The following is a 19,566-nucleotide window of genomic DNA, read 5'->3' on the forward strand; positions in this document are numbered from 1 at the left end:
GGATCAGGAGATTACGGTAAAATCTTTTAAAGTCTCTGGCAGATAATTTGCTGCTGTACTGCTCTTTACTACAGCTTGAAGTAGAGAGAAATAAATCAGTTTAAAAAGGTTAAGAAAATGGATAAAAATTACAGGCTTCCTGTTAAAGGTCCTTCACAATGAGTAAGTGTTTGTTGTTAAGTTGATGAGGGCAAGTGAGGCTTCATCAGGAAGCAGAGACATATTTCAGTATGTTTAGAAAAAGATCAAGATTTTTTTCTTAGCTTCATTCAGCTGGTGTCATGAGCATTATTGATGAAAATGTTAGGATCAGTAAGGACTTAAGATTGGAGTAGAGGAGACCTTAAGGAGGAGAAAAAGGTTATGGTGTGTTGAGTTAGCTGACAATTAAATGCTTTCTAAAAATTTGATATTTTTTGAACATGAACGGTCAGGTATAGCTCTTGACTTGCATTGGCATACGCATGCAGGTACATGTAATATACAATTTTATATTATTGTCAGACTCCTACATTAAATATTTATAAACATCGTATACTACTAGAAGTTAATTATAAAACTTTAGCCCATGTGAATATGTGTTCTTAATGCTTTCTAAAGAGTTCTCTGTTAATGTTAACGAGGAAGCTGCTTTTCACATCATTTAACAGCCAATGGAACTGATCGTGTTTCTCCTTAGAATGCAATTATTGTAATAATTAAGTTGCATTTTGTCAGGTTCTTTCTAAAATTACAGCAGTAATGTTTTAAATCCGTTTCTCTTTTCTGCAAGTCATCAGTATCTGAATCTGCCAGGTGTACTGGGCTTCTGTGGTACAGCCTCACAACCAGGGATAAATGAGTTCGACATTCCTCATATATAATTGCACTGTAGAACTTTCATTTGTAGGGAAAAACTAAACAGATCTAGAAAAATACATTTGTAAAATACCGAACCACAGAGAGGTCATTGCAAAAATGGAGAAAAAACAATCAAAATACTAATAAATTGAAAAATGAAGTAAAACAAAATCCACTAATATAGATGTTAGGCAAAACATCTAAAAAAAAGTAACGAACATTTTTCTGGAATGTATGCAGAAGGTACCCCTAAAAAAACAATTCAGAGACCAGCACCTGAAAATATTATCAAATGTAGAGGGTTCTTAGCTCCCTATGAGTTGCTATAGAGAAAAATGTGGAAGAAATGCCCTAAAGGGAAGGAGGACCAAGGCTCACCAATCACTGAATTTGGGTGCTGAATTCTGGATTTCCTTTGGGGCTGCTCTGGGCACCACATTGCTGAATAACTCATTAAAATTTCCTTTTCAAAATGTTAGTCTTTTGGATTGGGTCCAAGAAACACACTTTTAAAAAAAAAATTCTGACCTTAGTGAATATTAATTTCACTTTTTTCTAAGATATTGGGTATAAATCAGTATAATTCTATTAACTATGTAAACATGAATGAAAGATATTAGTAAGTCATTTCTTTTAAATTACGTGAAATACCAGTAAAGATTCATATCTGACGATAAAATTTATTATACTTCTGCTTACTTAATTTTCTGTGTATAAACTCTCTCCTCAACAGAGTTCATTATGGGTTTGTTTTCAACTTAAATACTCAATTTAGGACCCCAGCTGTGTACCTCTATAATCTATTTTTAAACAGGTGTTCTGTGTAGAAAAATCACTGGTCTATTGTCTAGTTGTTTTGAACTTGGCTGGTGCTATTTGATTTTGAAATTCATGTGGGAGAAGAAAAATGATTTTTCCTCTACTCTTCGGACTTCTCAGTTGAGATCCCTGTAACAAAAGACAGATTACCAAGAGAAAAACGACAGAAGTTTATTAACATGGGTACCTCATGAGTACATGGGAGATACCCAGGGAAAAATGAGTACTTCTCGCAGGAGGCATACTGTTCCACCCTTCATTAGCAGCCCCAGATGTCTTGAAGAGCTTAACGGGAACCGGTGGAGTCTGACTTGCCCTTGCCTTTGCCCACAGGTGCACCCTGAGCGTGACCCTGGAGCAGGCCATCATTCTGGCCAGAAGCCACGGACTGCCTCCTTGCTACATCATGCAGGCAACAGATGTGATGCGGAAGCAGGTGAGTCTCACAACACATTTTAGGAAGTTGTTTCTCACGCCCTGGGTTTGAAGGTTCCTTGGTTCATTTATCAGGTGTCTGACAGGTACCTGGATGTGGCAGGCACTTTTCCAGGCTCAGAAAGTGAGTGGTGAACAAGAAACACTGATTCCCGGGGAAGAAGACCACACAGGCATCTCTCTGAGGGTTCTCCAAGAAGCTTAGACAACCTGAGAAAAGGGAAGTCTAAGAGGTAACCTGATGGAAGACAGGGAGGTGGCCAGGCAAATGGACAGGAGTGGATTTGGGGCAGTGTAAACTACAAGATAGAAGGACATGTGGGTTTCCTTGGTGGCGCAGTGGTTAAGAATCCACCTGCCAATGCAGGGGACACGGGTTCCAGCCTTGGTCCGGGAAGCTCCCGCATGCTTCAGAGCAACTAAGCCCATGCGCCACAACTACTGAGCTTGCGCTCTAGAGCCCGTGAGACACAACTACTGAGCCTGCACTCTAGAGCCCATGCTCTGCAACAAGAGAAGCCGCCGCAATGAGAAATCCACACACCGCAACTAGAGAAAGCCCACGCACAGCAACGAAGACCCAATGCAGCCAAAAATTAATAATTAATTAATTAATTTTTAAAAAGAAGGACATGTGACATTTTCTGGGAAAGGCAGGTGATTTAGGAAGGCTGGGGAATAGACTGGGGAAGGGGGAGGGGCAAGGAGGAAGAGGACAGAGTTGAGGACCCTGCTTGCTTCTGGAGATCTCGAAGGGACTTCCGCACCATGCTAAGAAGTTTGTGCCTTATTCTGAAGATAAAGCACGTACCTCAAATTTTCCTGCAGAAGATGGAGAGCTGCCTTTGGACTATCTTTAGGTCACTGAAGTACTTATAGGTGAGAATACACTCTTACGAAGTGAATGAACTTTCTTTTTTTTTGGCTGTGCCCCATGGCTTGCGGGATCTTAGTCCCCTGACTGGGGATTGAACCTGCGCCCTCAGCAGTGAAAGCTCGGAGTCCTGACCACTGGACCACCAGAGAATTCCCTGAACTTTCTGTACAATAGCTCAGTAGTATTTTAAGTGTGGTAGTTTGGTTTTGAACCCTTAAGATTCTTTAAAAAGCTAACAAAAATGCACTAACCTCCAATGTACCGATTATTAGGAAAATGTGCTTAATCTAGTAGAAAAAACACAAGTCAGTAGAGAGACAAAAGAAGTTAAAAGGCATCAGTTTTATATTTTATTCTTCCACCTTTTATTAGGGCTACCTCAGAAAATTGATTTAACAAATCTCTCTACTTGCTGATTGGGTTTGAATTATCCAGTGATAGTGAGTGACTTAATTTTTAAGATATGCTTTTGTAATTATGTCTGCTTTATTTACTAAAGACTTAATGTATAACTCTCAAGCAAACATATAAATCCCTATAGATTTGCTCCCAAGGCTACACTACAGAATGTCAACCAAGTCGAAAGAATAATTCGTGGAAACAGTCCTGAGTGAGGCCAGTGCCCAGCCTGGGGTCTGCAGAGATGAGATAGAGCAAGCACATGTACGTGGGTGCTTCGGGTTGAGAACCGCAGAGCTGAATATTGAAAACCAAGATCTCACAAGGTCCAAGAGGGATTTGCTAAGTAAAGGTCAGATCTGCGAGAAGCACATGACACAGTGTGGTTCGGCTGGAAAAGGGCAAATACAGATGCAAATGCCAGCAGGTTTGGGAAGGATTTTTGGGGTAGATATTCAAATTTGGTTTTAAAAAAGTAGATCAAAGTAAACTTGTGATTATCCATATCAGGGTTGGGATTTGGGTGCTAAAACATACAGCAAGAGATTAAGCTTTCTGTTTCACTCTGTTGCTGTTAGAGTGAGTTTGCAGTAAGACTTGGAGGAGCCCTCTCCAAGGGAAGACTAAGAGACTGATAATTGATCTTTTTTTCCTTTTTTAATAAAGTTATTTATTTATTTATTTATTTATGGTTGTGTTGGGTCTTCGTTGCTCTGTGCGGGCTTTCTTTAGTTGCGTCGAGCGGGGGCTACTCTTCATTGCAGTTGTGTGGACTTCTCATTGAGGCAACCTCTCTTGTTGCAGAGCACGGGCTCTAGGCACATGAGCTTCAGTAGTTGTGTGACGCGGGCTCAGTAGTTGCAGCACATGGGCTTAGTTGCTCCGCAATATGTGGCATCTTCCCGGACCGGGACTCAAACCCATGTCCCCTGCATTGGGAGGCGGATTCTTAACCACTGTGCCACCAGGGAAGCCCTGATAATTGATCTTTTTAAGAATAATCCAGTAAAGAGGTCATTATGAGCTGGCTACATATACATTCTTACTACATGGATTTGAATAATCAAAACCTTTAACTTCTTACAACTGAAAACTGAGATAGATAAAATAAAGTTGGGAAAAGTAAAAACAATATTACCTAGGCCTTAATGACTTATTTAAGTTGTTCAAGCCTCTTTAAAATTTATTTGTATATTAATTAACAATAAATGATTATTAGTTAATTATTAGTATATATTAATATATATCATATATTTATAAAGTATAATTTTAAAAGACTGAAAACTTAGGAAGTTTGTAAGTTGATTTCTAAACTGCAGTATTTTTCAGTGTTTATCACTCCCTCCTCCTCTTTTTTGTTAATAAATCCATTTAGGGTGGGTAGCTTCCTACCTTTGTGGCTTGTTTCTCTGCCCCAAGTTATGACACAAGTGGTTCTCAGACAAAGACCTGATTTCTGCCTTCTTTGTGAAAGATCATGGAGCCTTGGGTCCTCTCTTCATAGAAATTGGGGTGGACTGGTGCCCAGAGGAGATTTTTGCAATATTCCTTCTGTGGCCAATCCTCTTTCAAGTATTCAGCAGTTACAGGCAGTGGGATTAATGGCTGGGATCCAGTCTACAAGCCAACTCTTACCCACGTGGGATCTGAGTAGTTCGAACACAAGTGTGAATCAAAAATCTAACTTTTCTGACCCTTCTGTCTTTTAATCGTTTAAATCCAGCTTTCCAGAGACAGAATGGTTAGAATGCTTACCTGGTTAATGAATAATATTTTCTAAGATCTTTAGTTTCTTTTTGAAGAACAAGGAGCTTTTCAGCATGATTTACTGTTCTTATTTCTAATGGCAGTGTAGACCTCCCTCCATATCTGCCACGGTTTGGTTCCAGGAGCCCCTACAGATAACAAGTCCTTGGATGCTTAAGTCCTTTACAAAAAATGGTGGAGGAGCGCAATGAATACAGTTGGCCCCCCATATCCATGGGTTTTGAGTCCATGGATTCACATCCACGGATTCAACCAACTGTGGATCCATGACACAGTTGATTGAATCTGCAGATGCAAAGCCCACAAATATGGTGGCCAACTGTATAGTTTTCATGAACAGATTTCATGTATGTAGTTTTAATAGAGTTGTTTATTTTTGTTTGTTTGTTTGTTTTTTTGTGGTACGCGGGCCTCTCACTGCTGTGGCCTCTCCCGTTGCGGAGCACAGGCTCCGGACGCACAGGCTCAGCGGCCATGGCTCACGGGCCCAGCCGCTCCACAGCATGTGGGATCTTCCCAGACCGGGGCACAAACCTGCGTCCCCTGCATTGGCAGGTGGACTCTCAACCACTGCACCACCAGGGAAGCCCAGTAGAGTTGTTTTAATTATCTGGTTGAGTTAGAAGCAAAGATAAAAGAAGGGAAAGGTAGTATGCCCATGCAATTTGTGGGTAATGATTATAATAATCCTAGGCAGCATTTTTACATAACCAACTGATATGATTAGTAAACAGTTTGAGGACTTCCCTGGAGGTCCAGTGGTTAAAACTCCATGCTCCCAATGCAGGAGGCACGGGTTTGATCCCTGGTTGGGGAACTAAGATCCTGCATGCCGCGCAGTGTGGCCAAAAAAAAAAAAAACAAAAACAAATGGTTTGAGGTAGAAGCTCTAATTTACATTATAAGCTTAAAGTCTCCTATCCTCTAAATTATATGTTCTAAGTATTTTTTGGTAGAAGTCTACCCCAAATTCTTTTCTGACCTTTTTAATAAAAATTTGGATTCTGAAGAATTCTGTCTCCTGACCTCCAGTATCAGGGCTTTATACTGAGCACTAAGGACAAAGACCAAGGACGATCAGCTTCTTGCCCAGCCTCATGGCGGACATGTGTGGGCAAATCATCATGGTGCACCCACAGGCAAGTGCTCTCCGGGGTGCACAACCTCAGTGCATGAGGACGTAAAACAGGGAACAAGTAAACGAGTAGACTGTGAGCCCCTGAATGGCTGGGACACCGAGTGTATGTCATGATGGTATCACTGGTTTCTACATTAATACCCAGTATAGAGGAAGTGCTAAGTGATGTTTAGGCAATGAATTAGTTCTACCTAGGAGAACTAGAAAAAGGCTTCATGCAGAAAGCATATATGTGATAGTAGCCAAGAGCACAGATTCTAGGGCCACGCACCTCAGCTTGAATCCCAGCTCTAGTGTTTACTGTCTGTGTGATTTGAGGCAAGACTCTTAGCTTCTCTGTTGCTTCGTTTCCTCATTATTAAGACAAAGATAATAATGGTATAATGCTTGCTTCATACTGTTGTTTTGAGGCTTGAATACTGAATGCATTTAAAACAGTACCTAATATAGTGAATGACCAACCAATAATTGATAAATGTGATGCAGACATGTAGGGAAAAGGACAGAGAGGGTGTTCAGTAGAGGGAAACCATGAGCAAGGTGTAAAAATGCAAGTCGCTGGCACATCGAGTATAAGAAGAATTATATGGCTGAATTCCAAATGGAGTATACCAGCAGATGTGTTCAGCATGATGAGCTTCAATTTTATTTGAAATCTTGTAAGCAAAAATCTTTCTAGAAATTATTTAATGGAATATCATGAGACTAAAGACAAAAATAATTATACAAAAATACCGTATTCCAGTTACTAAATCTGTTTCTCACAGGAATATGATTTAGAGATTCTAAAACTAGTTAATGTCTTTGGTAGGACTGAACAAATAAGTAAGTATATTGTGAATACTGAGAGTCAGGTTTCTTACTGTCTGAGAAAGAAGTTACAAATAAGGAAAGGGAGAAGCCTGGAATTTAGAATGAACCCTGGGTACTGGATTGGAACCGGAAGTATCAGCTTGAATGCATGGACACATACACACAGAGATATAGATAAATGTAGAAAGAAATATAGATGTTTGATTACATTTACACTAATCAACTAGCTCAGCCCACTGAGAAGACCTAGAAGCAGTTACACACCAGTAGTAGTAATGGGCATACCCACTGTCCAGATCTTGAATTCTAAATATCATTCTCCATTAAAAAGAGCCAGGGAAGCGAAGGCCTTCCCTGGTGGTGCAGTGGTTGAAAGTCAGCCTGCCGATGCAGGGAACACAGGTTCGTGCCCCGGTCCGGGAAGATCCCACATGCCACGGAGCGGCTGGGCCCGTGAGCCATGGCCGCTGAGCCTGCGTGTCCAGAGCCTGTGCTCCACAACGGGAGAGGCCACAACAGTAAGAGGCCCGCGTACCGCAAAAAAAAAAAAGAGGGATTCGGGCGGTGTGAGAAGACTCCAAGTTAGCGTCTCCCCACAACTAGGGTGCCTGCTAGCCATTGGTGGGAGACCCTGAGGCCCGAGGAGGCAGGAGGAACCCCCAAATTAACCGATAGGATGTGGGGAGAATAAAGGGGGAAGAAAAGTGGAGGCCAGACAGGATCGGTGCCTCTGAGGCTGGGGAGATCAGGAGAGGCACGCAGGAGGTGCCCTCCAGGAGGAGCGGTAGAAGAACAGAGGGCGTTTACCCCATCCATTCGGGCCCAGGGAGCCTGCTAGGCTCCAAGGTGAGGTCCCCAGCCCTCTGAGACCAGGGGTGGGGGGCACGCCTGGCCGCTTCTGTTTCTTGAGCCTAAGCCCCACCCCCCCACAGCCCCCAGGGCCTTTTCCAGCCTGAAAGGTCTTTTAAGTATATGCCCCGCCCACCACCCAAACCTCACCTTTGCTTAGACCCCGCCCTCCACAGCCAAGGCCTTCCCCCCCTTTTTTTTCTTTTCCCTCCCCCTCTTTTGTTATTATTGTGGTACTGTTGTACGTTCCAGTTGTTGATTCATCTATATTTTTATTTTTAGATTCTTTCTAACATACCTGTTAGTTTCCTAGTCTAATTTTACTTTTTACTTTGTTATTGTTACTTTTTTTAATTTTTTTGCCATCCCGTGTGGCTTGCGGGATCTTGGTTCATGAGCCAGGGGTGGGGCTGAAGCTCTTGCAGTGAGAGCTCTGAGTCCAAACCACTGGATTAACAGAGAACCTCAGACCCCACAGAATATTCATCGGAGTGAGGTTTCACAGAGGTCATCGTCTCATCACCAAGACCCAGCTCTATCCAATAGCCTACAAACTCCAGTGTTGGAAGCCTCAGGCAAAACAACAGTAAGACAGGAACACAATTCCACTCATAAAAAAAAAATGAGACGGCAAAAAGATATGTCACAGATGAAGGAGCAAGGTTAAAACCTACAAGACCAAATAAATGAAGAGGAACTAGGCAATCTACCTGAAAAAGAATTCAGAGTAATGACAGTAAAGATAATCCAGAATCTCAGAAATAGAATGGAGACACACATTGAGAAAATACAAGAAATGTTTAACAAAGATCTAGAAGAACTAAAGAATAAACAAACAGAGATGAACAACACAATAATTGAAATGAAAAATACACTGGAAGGAATCAATAACAGAATAACTGAGGCAGAAGAACGAATAAGTGAGCTGGAAGACAAGATGGTGGAAATAACTGCCGAGGAGCAGAAAAAAGAAAAAAAAATGAAAAGAATTGAAGACAATCTCAGAGACCTCTGGGACAACACTAAATGCACCAACATTCGAGTTATAGGGGTCCCAGAAGAAGAAGAGAAAAAGAAAGTGTCTGAGAAAATAGTTGAAGAGATTATAGTCGAAAACATCCCTACCATGGGAAAGGAAATAGTCACCCCAGTCCAGGAAGCACAGAGAGTCCCATACAAGATAAACCCTAGGAAAAACACACCAAGATACATATTAATCAAACTAACAAAAAATTAAATTCAAAGTAAAAATATTAAAAGCAGCAAGGGAAAAACAAAAAACATACAAAGGAATCCCCATAAAGTTATCAGCTGAGTTTTCAGCAGAAACTCTGCAGGCCAGAAGGGAGTGGCAGGATATACTTAAAGTGATGAAAGAGAAAAACCTACAACCAAGATTACCCACCAAGGATCTCATTCAGATTTGATGGAGAAATCAAAAGCTTTTAGGGCAAGCAAAAGCTAAGAGAATTCAGCACCACCAAACCAGCTTTACAACAAATTCTAAAGAAAGTTCTCTGGGGGGGAAACACAACAGAAGAAAAAGACCCACAAAAACAAACCCAAAACAATTAAGAAGATGGTAATAGGAACATGCATATTGGTAATAACCTTGAATGTAAATGGATTAAATGCCCCAACAAAAAGACACAGACTGGCTGAATGGATACAAAAAGAAGACCCATGTATATGCTGTCTAAAAGAGACCCAGTTCAGACCTAGGGACACATCCAGACTGAAAGTGAAGAGATGGAAAAAGATATTGCATGAAAATGGAAATCAAAAGAAAGCTGGAGTAGCAATACTCATATCAGATAAAATAGACTTTAAAATAAAGACTGATACAAGAGATAAGATCCTTTCTAACTACATAATGATCGAAGGATCAATCCAAGAAGCAGATATAACAATTATAAATGTTTACGCACCCAACATAGGAGCACCTCAGTACATAAGACAAATGCTAACAACCATAAAAGGAGAAATTGACAGTAACACAATAATAGTAGGGGACTTTAACACCCCACTTACACCAACAGACAGATCATCCAAAATGAAAATAAATAAGGAAACACAAGCTTTAAAGGACACAAAAGACCAGATAGACTTAATTGATATTTACAGAACATTCTACCCAAAAGTGGCAGAATACACTTTCTTTTCAACTGCACATGGAACATTCTCCAGGATAGATCACATCTTGGGTCTCAAATCAAGCCTCGGAAAATTTAAGAAAATTGAAATCGTATCAAGCATTTTTTTCTGACCACAACACTATGAGATTGGAAATCAATTACAGGAAAAAACTGTAAAAAACACATATACATGGAGACTAAACAGTGTGCTACTAAATAATCAAGAGATCACTGAAGAAATCAAAGAAGAAATTTAAAAATACATAGAAACAAATGACAATGAAAACACGATGACCCAAAACCTATGGGACGCAGCAGAAGCAGTTCTAAGAGGGAAGTTTATAGCAATTCAATCCCACCTCAAGAAACAAGAAAAATCTCAAATAAACAATCTAACCCTACACTTAAAACAACTAGAGAAAGAAGAACAAGGAAAACCCAAAGTCTGTAGGAGGAAAGAAATCATAAAGATCAGAGCAGAAATAAATGAAATACAAATGAAGAAAACAGTAGCAAAGATCAATAACACTAAAAGCAGGTTCTCTGAGAAGATAAACAAAATTGATAAACCCTTAACCAGACTCATCAAGAAAAAAAGGGAGAGGGCACAAATCAATAAAATTAGAAATGAGAAAGGAGAAATCACAACTGACACCACAGAAATACAAAAGATTATAAGAGACTACTACAAACAACTCTATGCCAGTAAAATGGACAAGCATGAAGAAATGGACAAATTCTTGGAAAGGTACAATTTTCCAAGACTGAACCAGGAAGAATTAGAAAATATAAACAGACCTATCACAAGCACTGAAATTGAAACTGTAATTTAAAATCTTCCAACAAACAAAAGTCCAGGACCAGATGGCTTCACAGGCGAATTCTATCAAACATTTAGAGAAGAGCTAACACTGATCCTTCTCAAACTCTTCCAAAAAATTGCAGAGGGAGAAACACTCCCAAATTCATTCTACGAAGCCAGAATCACCTTGATACCAAAACCAGAAAAAGATATCACAAAAAAGAGAAAGCTATAGACCAATATCACTGATGAACGTAGTTGCAAAAATCCTGAACAAAATACTAGTAAACAGAATCCAATAGCACATTAAAAGAATCATACACCATGATCAAGTGGGATTTATCCCAGGGATGCAAGGATTCTTCAATATATGCAAATCAATCAATGTGATACACCATATTAACAAATTAAGGAATAAAAACCATATGATCATCTCAGTAGATGCAGAAAACGCTTTTGACAAAATTCACACCCATTTATAATAAAAATTCTTCAGAAAATGGGCATAGAGGGAACCTACCTCAACATAATAAAGGCCACATATGACAAACCCACAGCAAGCATTATACTCAATGGTGAAAAACTGAAAGCATTTCCACCTTGGTCAGGAACAAGACAAGGATGTCCACTCTCAGCACTCTTACTCAGCATAAATTTGGAAGTCCTAGCCACGGCAATCAGAGAAGAAAAAGAAATAAAAGGAATATAAATTGGAAAAGAAGAAGTAAAGCTGTCACTGTTTGCAGATGACATGATACTATACACAGAAAATCCTAAACATGCCACCAGAAAACTACTAGAACTAATCAATGAATTTGGTAAGGTTGCAGGATACAAAATTAATGCACAGAAGTCTCTGGCATTCCTATATACCAACAACGAAAAATCAGAAAGAGAAATTAAGGAAACACTCCTATTTACCATTGCAGCAAAAAGAATAAATTACCTAGGAATAAACCTGCCTAAGGAGGCAAAAGACTTGTGCTTAGAAAACTGTAAAACACTGATGAAAGATGACATAAACAGATGGAGAAATATACCATGTTCTTGGATTGGAAGAATCAATATTGTGAAAATGACTCTACTACCCAAAACGATCTATGGATTCAGTGCAATCCCTATCAAACTACCAATGGCATTCTTCACAGAATTAGAACAAAAAATTTTACAATTCATATGGAAACACAAAAGACCCCAAATAGCCAAAGCAATCTTGAGAAAGAAAAATGGAGTTGGAGAAATCAGGCTCCCCAACTTCAAACTATACCACAAAGCTACAGTAATCAAGACAGTATGGTTGGCACAAAAAACAGAAATATAGATCTATGGAACAGGATAGAATGCCCAGAGATAAATCCATGCACATGTGGGTACCTAATTTATGACAAAGGAGGCAAGAACATACAATGGAGAAAAGACAGTCTCTTCAGTAAGTGGTGCTGGGAAAACTGGACAGCTACATGTAAAAGAATGAAATTAGAACACTACCTAACACCATACAAAAAGTAAACTCCAAATGGATTAAAGACCTAAATGTAAGGTCAGACACTATAAAACTCTTAGAGGAAAACATAGGAAAAACACTCTTTTACATAAACCACAGCAGGATCTTTTTTGACCCACCTCCTAGAGTAACGGAAATAAAAGCAAAAGTAAACAAATGGGACTTATTTAAACTTAAAAGCTTTTACACAGCAAAGGAAACCATAAACAGGACAAAAAGACAACCATCAGAATGGGAGAAAATATATGCAAATGAAACAACAGACAAAGGATTAATCTCCAAAATATACAGGCAGCTCATGGATCTCAGTATCAAAAATCCAATTAAAAAATGGGCAAAAGACCTAAATAGACATTTCACCAAGGAAGACATACAGTTGGCCAAGAGACCCATGAAAAGATGCTCAACATCACTAATCATTAGAGAAATGCAAATCAAAACTACGATGAGGTATCACCTCACACTGGTCAGAATGGCCATTATGAAAAAATCTAAAAATAATAAATGCTGGAAAGGGTGTGGTGAAAAGGGAACCCTCTTGCACTGTTGGTGGGAATGTAAATTGATACAACCACTATGGAAAACAGTATGGAGGTTCCTTAAAAAACTAAAAAGAGAACTACCATATGACTCAGCAATCCCACTACTGGGCATATACCGTGAGAAAACCATAATTCAAAAAGAGACATGTACCACAATGTTCATTGCAGCACTATTTACAATAGCCAGGACATGGAAGCAACCTAAGTGTCCATTGACAGATGAATGGATAAAGAAGATGTGGCACATACATACAAAGGAACATTACTCAGCCATAAAAAGAAATGAGATTGAGTTATTTCTAGTGATGTGGATGGCTCTAGAGCCTTTCATACAGAGTGAAGTAAGTCAGAAAAAGAAAAACAAATACCATTTGCTAATGCATATATATGGAATCTAAAGAAAAAAATGGTACTGATGAACCTAGTTGCAGGGCAGGAATAAAGATGTAGACATAGAGAATGAACTTGAGGACACGAGGTGGGAGGGGCAAGCTGGGGCAAAGTGAGAGTAGCATCGACATATATACACTACCGAATGTAAAATAGATAGCTAGTGGGAAGCAGCTGCATAGCACAGGGAGAGCAGCTCGGTGCTTTGCGATGACCTAGAGGGGTGGGATAGGGAGGGTGGGAGGGAGGCTCAAGAGGGAGGGCACATGGAGACATATGTATGCATACAGCTGTTTCACTTTGGTGTGCAACAGAAACCAACACCATACTGTGAAGCAATTATTCTCCAATAAAGATCTATTCAAAAAAAAAGAGCCAGGGATTCTTGGTGAAGAGGTTAATTCCCAGCTGAGACAGGAAAGATGAGCCTGGAGCATCTTGAGGTTCCAGAAAATAAACAGGTACTCAAAAATGATGGTGGTTCTATGAACAGGACACGAGAAGCAAACTGAAGGAGCTCCCGGCGGCCAAAACTGGAGCAATTTGAACAAAATGTTACTAATAATAAAAATGTTGGATTATAATCATAGGATAAAATAAATAGCCATGAATCCATACTGATTTAAATAAATACTTGAATACATAAATAGTTTGGGGAGAAGGGATAACTCTTCTTTACAGAAGCATTCCAGTTGACAAACACTACAGTGGTATTGATGCGGGCAAGAGGCACCAATAGAGGCTAAAATCAGTGAGCACAAGTTTGAAGAGAAGCAGGATGTGGGCATAGTCTCACAGTTTCTCTCACAACAGATTTATTAAGTACAAAAAGAAAGCTGGTGATTTACAGTGGAAAAATCTGGTGGACACAACCTTACCCAAGTGATGAGAGTTAATGTCACTGGTGACAAGACATCTGGACATTATATGATATGATGATGATCCGCCTCAGTGATATGATGCACTAAGAAGATACAGCATCACTTCTGTGATTTTCTTGCCCAAAATACAGTTCTTCTATCTAATCATAGGGAGACATCTAGCAAACCCAAAATGAGAGACATTCTGCAAAACAATGACCAGTACTCATGCCAAGTATTAAGGTCATGAAAGACCAAGGAAGCCTGAGGAATTGTCCCAGATTGGAGGAGACCATGAAGATACAAAGACAAAATACAGTGTGGGATCCTGGATTGGATTCTGGGATAGAAAAGGAGGACATTAGTGGAGGGAAATGGGGAAATGTGAATAAGACATGCAGCTTAGCTAATAGCATTTCCTGGTTTTGGTCATCATACTGTGATTAAGTGAAGGGTTAAAATTAGAGGGAGTTTACCTGGTGGGTAAAGTTTGTGACCTCTCTGTTCTGCTTGTAAACTTTTCTCTAAGTCTAAAATTACTTCAAAATAAAGAGGGTTTTTTAACTTCATAATTGCAGTTCCTAAATTTCTTCCCATCTGTTTTTTTGCCATACACATCCCCTTTTCCCTAATTACTTTCCTTTATTTGGTCCATCTTGAGAGAATATACTCTTTTCTTTTTCTTTCTTTCTTTTCTCCTTTTCTTTCTTCCCTTCCCATCCATCAGCATTTAGTAGCAGGGAGAGAGTTTTGGGTTTTTTAAACCACTCTCCTCCATTTATACTCAGCCCCAAACCCTGGTGTTTGCTTCTGTGTAGTAACTCATTCCCCTTAGGAACTGAACAATGAATATTTATGAACTTGACAGATTTGCAAAGACTTTTTCATTGCTAAAGCATTTTATCTTTGTACTATAAACTTTGAGGCAGAATTCTTATATTTCAGAGATCCACATGCATATGCCTCATCCAGAAATTGCTTTAAACTGTTTAAGGAAAGATTTTCTTGATAAATACTATGAAGTTTAAAATAGCTAAATATTCAGCTAAGGACAAAACAGGCTGTATGCATATGATAGAACTGTGATTTCTGCTCCAGGAAAGTGGGGACACAGAGCAGGTATTTCTAGTCTGCTCCTTTCCTGGTTTCAGTGTCTTAAATGTTAATTGCTTAAATATTTAATAAAGACATAGATGAGATAGTAAACAGGAAGCTGTCATTTTACCTTACTTTGAAATGATTTAGATGGTTTTGAAATAAGTATCAATCCTTTGAAACAATACATCAGTGTATTTTGATTCTTAAAAGCATTAATTCTGAAAATGCTCAGATGATGATTTCTTTCTCCTCATCCAGTCTCTCTTGATGTTAAATATAAATATATTGTTGCAATCAATACTCTACACTCACATGTTAATGGCATGTTAAATGGTTGCTAATACAATGTAGAGCTAAAAGTGACTGTCCTTACTTCTTTCAGGGAGCAAGGGTTCAGAACACAGCAAAGAATTTGGGAGTCAGGGACCGGACCCCACAGTCTGCTCCGAGGTGAGTGACTCCCCATGTCTGCTCTTTCCCAGAGGACTTGCCACCATTTCCCAGACAGTGTCACTTACAGCTAATGCAACGACCCCAGGATACACCCAGTGTAGTACTGAATATACTCATGGGAATCAGCCTTGTAAGCATTCGGTGGCAAAACCTGATTAGGCTTAAATGCTCTCAGATTAAATGAAATTTTAGGTGAAGCAAACTTAGAGGTAACATTATCAACATGATTCTATTTTTCAAGTTCCTTCCTGAATTCAAAAACAAAACTCCACACAAGCACCACTGAAATCTGTATTCCAACTGTGCCCAACCACCAAGATGCCATTGCCATTTATACTTCTCTGATCGCATGTGCTGTTCCCTCTGGCATGATCACCTGTCCCATCTGTGTCTGTATGAAAAACTGCCACATAAGCGCAAAACCCAACTTAGGGACCATTTTCTCCTTGAAGCTTTGGTTGAGTTTTCTTCCTCTCTGTGTTCCCTTAGCATCTTGTATACTGATCCATTATAGCCTTGATGTGTTGCAGCGTATCATTCCATGTCTCTCTGCCTAACCTGAATAAGAATGCTTTAGAGGCAGGGAATATTCTTTTTGTGCCAACATAGAATATTTGAACTGATTTCAAGAATGCATGAATGAATGAATGCAAGAGCTTTTGGTTCGTTATTCTACCAGATGTTCACAGTGCATGTATCATCATAAGAAAGGACTGTAATCCACCTTTAAAATAAATAAACATGGGAACAGCCATCAAAGATTCGACTTCCCTGGTGACATTAGGGTAGGCAGCCGTCTATCTTGAAGTAGGGCAAAGTTAAATTTCTTTTACATTTGGTTGTTTTTCTGCATTTGCATTTTAACAAAAAGTAGCCCCCTCCAAGCACTGTCACAGGTGAGACACTCTTTGTTTCTATTTACGAAGCAACTACCAGAGTGAGATTGATGACTGCAGCACTTATGAAGTTCTATTTCATTCTGAAAAACTATGTGGGCAGTGAAAGTACTTGCAAAAGGGAAAACATTTTCCCCCTGAAAGTAGATGGAGTGCTCATATTCTAATCGCATTGATTTTCAGTGCCGGCTCCTAACTCTCTTTAATCCTCAAGTCTTGCTAATGTTATCTTTCATAGTTGATGAGATTAGAATCTAAGACTTTCTGTTGCTAAAGAATCGTTTCACATAGGCATTATCTCTCCAGCACCTTAGCAGTCATGGTATATTTGGGTAATAAACCCAGTGAAGCTTTAAAATTCCAATAAGAAAACAATATAATGGCTCGGCGAGGTCTTCTTAGCTGGGGCTTATAAACACTAATAAACAGTGGGGATGAGACGTAAGCATCCTGATCAATAAGCCAATGTGCAAACTCAACGTGAGAAAAGAAACTGATGAGCTCACTTTGTTTTTTATTGGGTTACGTTTCAAACACTTGAAACACAATAAAACCTGCCAGTTCTAAAGTTGACATATTTTACAAGGGGGTAACAGCCCTGAGAGAGAAATCTAGAGTAATTTTTCAATTTTAGTTATGCCTTCATTCATTCTACAAACATTTCTAGAGGACCTAAGAAATGAAAAGCATTCTGCTGTGCCCCACGGAGAATGTAAGCATGAGACAGAAATCGTTCCGGCCCTCAAGGAACTTTCAGTTAAAGAGGGATGAGTGAAACACAACCACAAGAAGAGGGAGAAAGTGAGAAACACTCTGTGAGGGTGCAGAGAGGTTGCTAAGGACCACAGAGCATCTGGCATCCCTCCCATCTGGCAACCAGGATTCCTGTCCCAAAGAGAGCAAAGTGAAGAACACATCTGTCTCTCCAGGCCAGGCCCTCCAAGGCAAGACTCGGGTAATGTTTCTGGAAACATCTTCACGGAGATAAAGTTTGCTGTCTCTGACTGACATAGTATTTGACTCATATCCCCAACGAACCTCTATTATAGTTTTCCTTTCTCCATTCACTGCCTTTCATTTTTAAAAAATTCACTCAGCAAACATATATTGAATTTCTGCTGTGTGTTTGTAGATATGAGGCACTTTGATAAAAGCTAAGGATAAAGACATAATCCCCTCTACCAGTCAGTGAGGTGTCATAGAGCAACAACTGAATAAAATGAAACTAGTATACAGTGTGTGTGTGTGATAAGAACCATGACAGTGCAGCCACTATGAAAAACAGTGTGGAGGTTCCTTAAAAAACTAAAGTTGAACTACCATATGATCCAGCAATTTCACTGCTGGGCATGTATCTGGAAAAAACGAAAACACTAATTCGAAAAGATATATGCACCCCAATGTTCATAGCAGCAGTGTTTACAATAGCAAGACATGGAATCAACCCATGCCCATCAACAGACAAACTGACTTAAGAAGATGTGGTATATGTGTGTGTGTGTGTACACACACACACACACACACACACACACACACACACACACACACACTGGAATATTACTCAGCCATAAAAAAGAATGAAATTCTGCCATTTGCAACCATGTGGGTGGACCTAGAGAATATTATGCTGAATGAAATTAGTCATACAGAGAAAGACAAAGACTATGTGATATCACTTATATGTGGAATCTAAAAAATAATACAAATGAATATGTATATAAAACAGAATGAGACTCGCAGACATAGAAAACAAACTTGTGGCTACCAAAGAGGAGAGGGAAGAGGGAGGGACAAATTAGACACACAGGATAATAGATACAAATACTATATATAAAATAGATAAACAACAAGGATTTATTGTACAGCACAGGGAACTACACTCGTTACCTTGTAATAACCTGTAATGGAATAAATCCACACAAATCCTGAATCACTGTGCTCTACACGTTAAAGTAACACAGTACTGTAAAGCAACTGTACTTCAGTTTAAGAAAAAGCACCATCACAGGAATGGCACAGATTGCCATGGGAACACAGAGAAGGGGCACATAACTCAGCCTGAGGATGGAGGGGAGAGGTTGCAGAGTATTCCTTCCCAGTCAGCATGGTAATCAGTGTCTTCCTCAGCTGATGCAGTGACACCAATGCCTAGAGAACACGTCCCGTTCTGAGAACTACACCTAGATCTCTATGACTGACGGTTGAATGTGATTTAAGAATGATGCAGGGTGAGGCTGGAGACATAGGCAGGGGCTGGATCAGGAAGAGACTTGTGCAAGATATTGAAGAGTCTTGGTTTTAACTTGAAGACAATAAGGAGCCATTAATAAACAATCTTTCTGGAAGATTTGGATTTTAGAATTTATGTCTGGCAACATTAGGAGGAGCCATTTGGGGACAACTAAGACTGCAGGCAGCAGATGCTTTGGACACTAATTGGATCTAGGAGGTTAGTGAAGAGGAAGACTCTAGGAGGACCACCAAATCTCTGGCTTGGCTGACAATGGTGAAAGGTTCTAGTCACTGAGATAGCAGATGGAGGAGAAAGAGCGTGCGTGGGAAAGATGATGAGCTTGACTTGGTGGGATGGCAGTAAAGTGCAGCTGGGCATCCATGTGGAGATGTTTTTGATACAAATGAGGTTCCTCCTCCTTGTAACTAGCATATATTGACTGGCCAGAACGATAAACATATCTTCACCAAGAACCAAATATGACGTTCCAGATGTAACGGCGCACTGGTCTTATTTTCTATTGCATTACACACTTTGGAAACTACTTGTGTAATGAAAATTTGATTTCCTTTATTTACATACTTGGGAGACAGCATATTGTAGTGGTTAAAAGTGAACCACTTTTGGGGTGAACCACTTTTGGGGTCCCGTTCCTGCCAAGTGACCTTATTTAGTCAGGTTATTTATCTTCTCTGAGACAGTTTTTGCCCTCTGTT

General features: G+C 39.7%; 1 protein-coding gene across 10 annotated transcripts in view; it reads left to right on the plus strand.

The window, feature by feature from the left end:
- Positions 1-19,566, plus strand: part of PREX2 (phosphatidylinositol-3,4,5-trisphosphate dependent Rac exchange factor 2) — a 288,229-nt gene that overhangs the window by 260,755 nt on the left and 7,908 nt on the right. For 8 of the 10 annotated variants that reach the window (XM_073794482.1, XM_073794479.1, XM_073794477.1 and 5 more), the window contains 2 exons: positions 1,993-2,095; positions 15,651-15,718. In XM_073794482.1, coding sequence (XP_073650583.1) covers positions 1,993-2,095; positions 15,651-15,718 — 171 coding nt within the window. Of the gene's footprint in view, positions 1-1,992; positions 2,096-2,180; positions 2,699-15,650; positions 15,719-17,284; positions 18,056-19,566 lie in introns of those variants that run through there. The other 2 variants (XM_073794480.1, XM_073794483.1) reach the window with 2 other exon arrangements.

Source organism: Tursiops truncatus, chromosome 17 (genome assembly GCF_011762595.2).
Source record: "Tursiops truncatus isolate mTurTru1 chromosome 17, mTurTru1.mat.Y, whole genome shotgun sequence".
Taxonomy (NCBI): Eukaryota; Metazoa; Chordata; class Mammalia; order Artiodactyla; family Delphinidae; genus Tursiops; species Tursiops truncatus.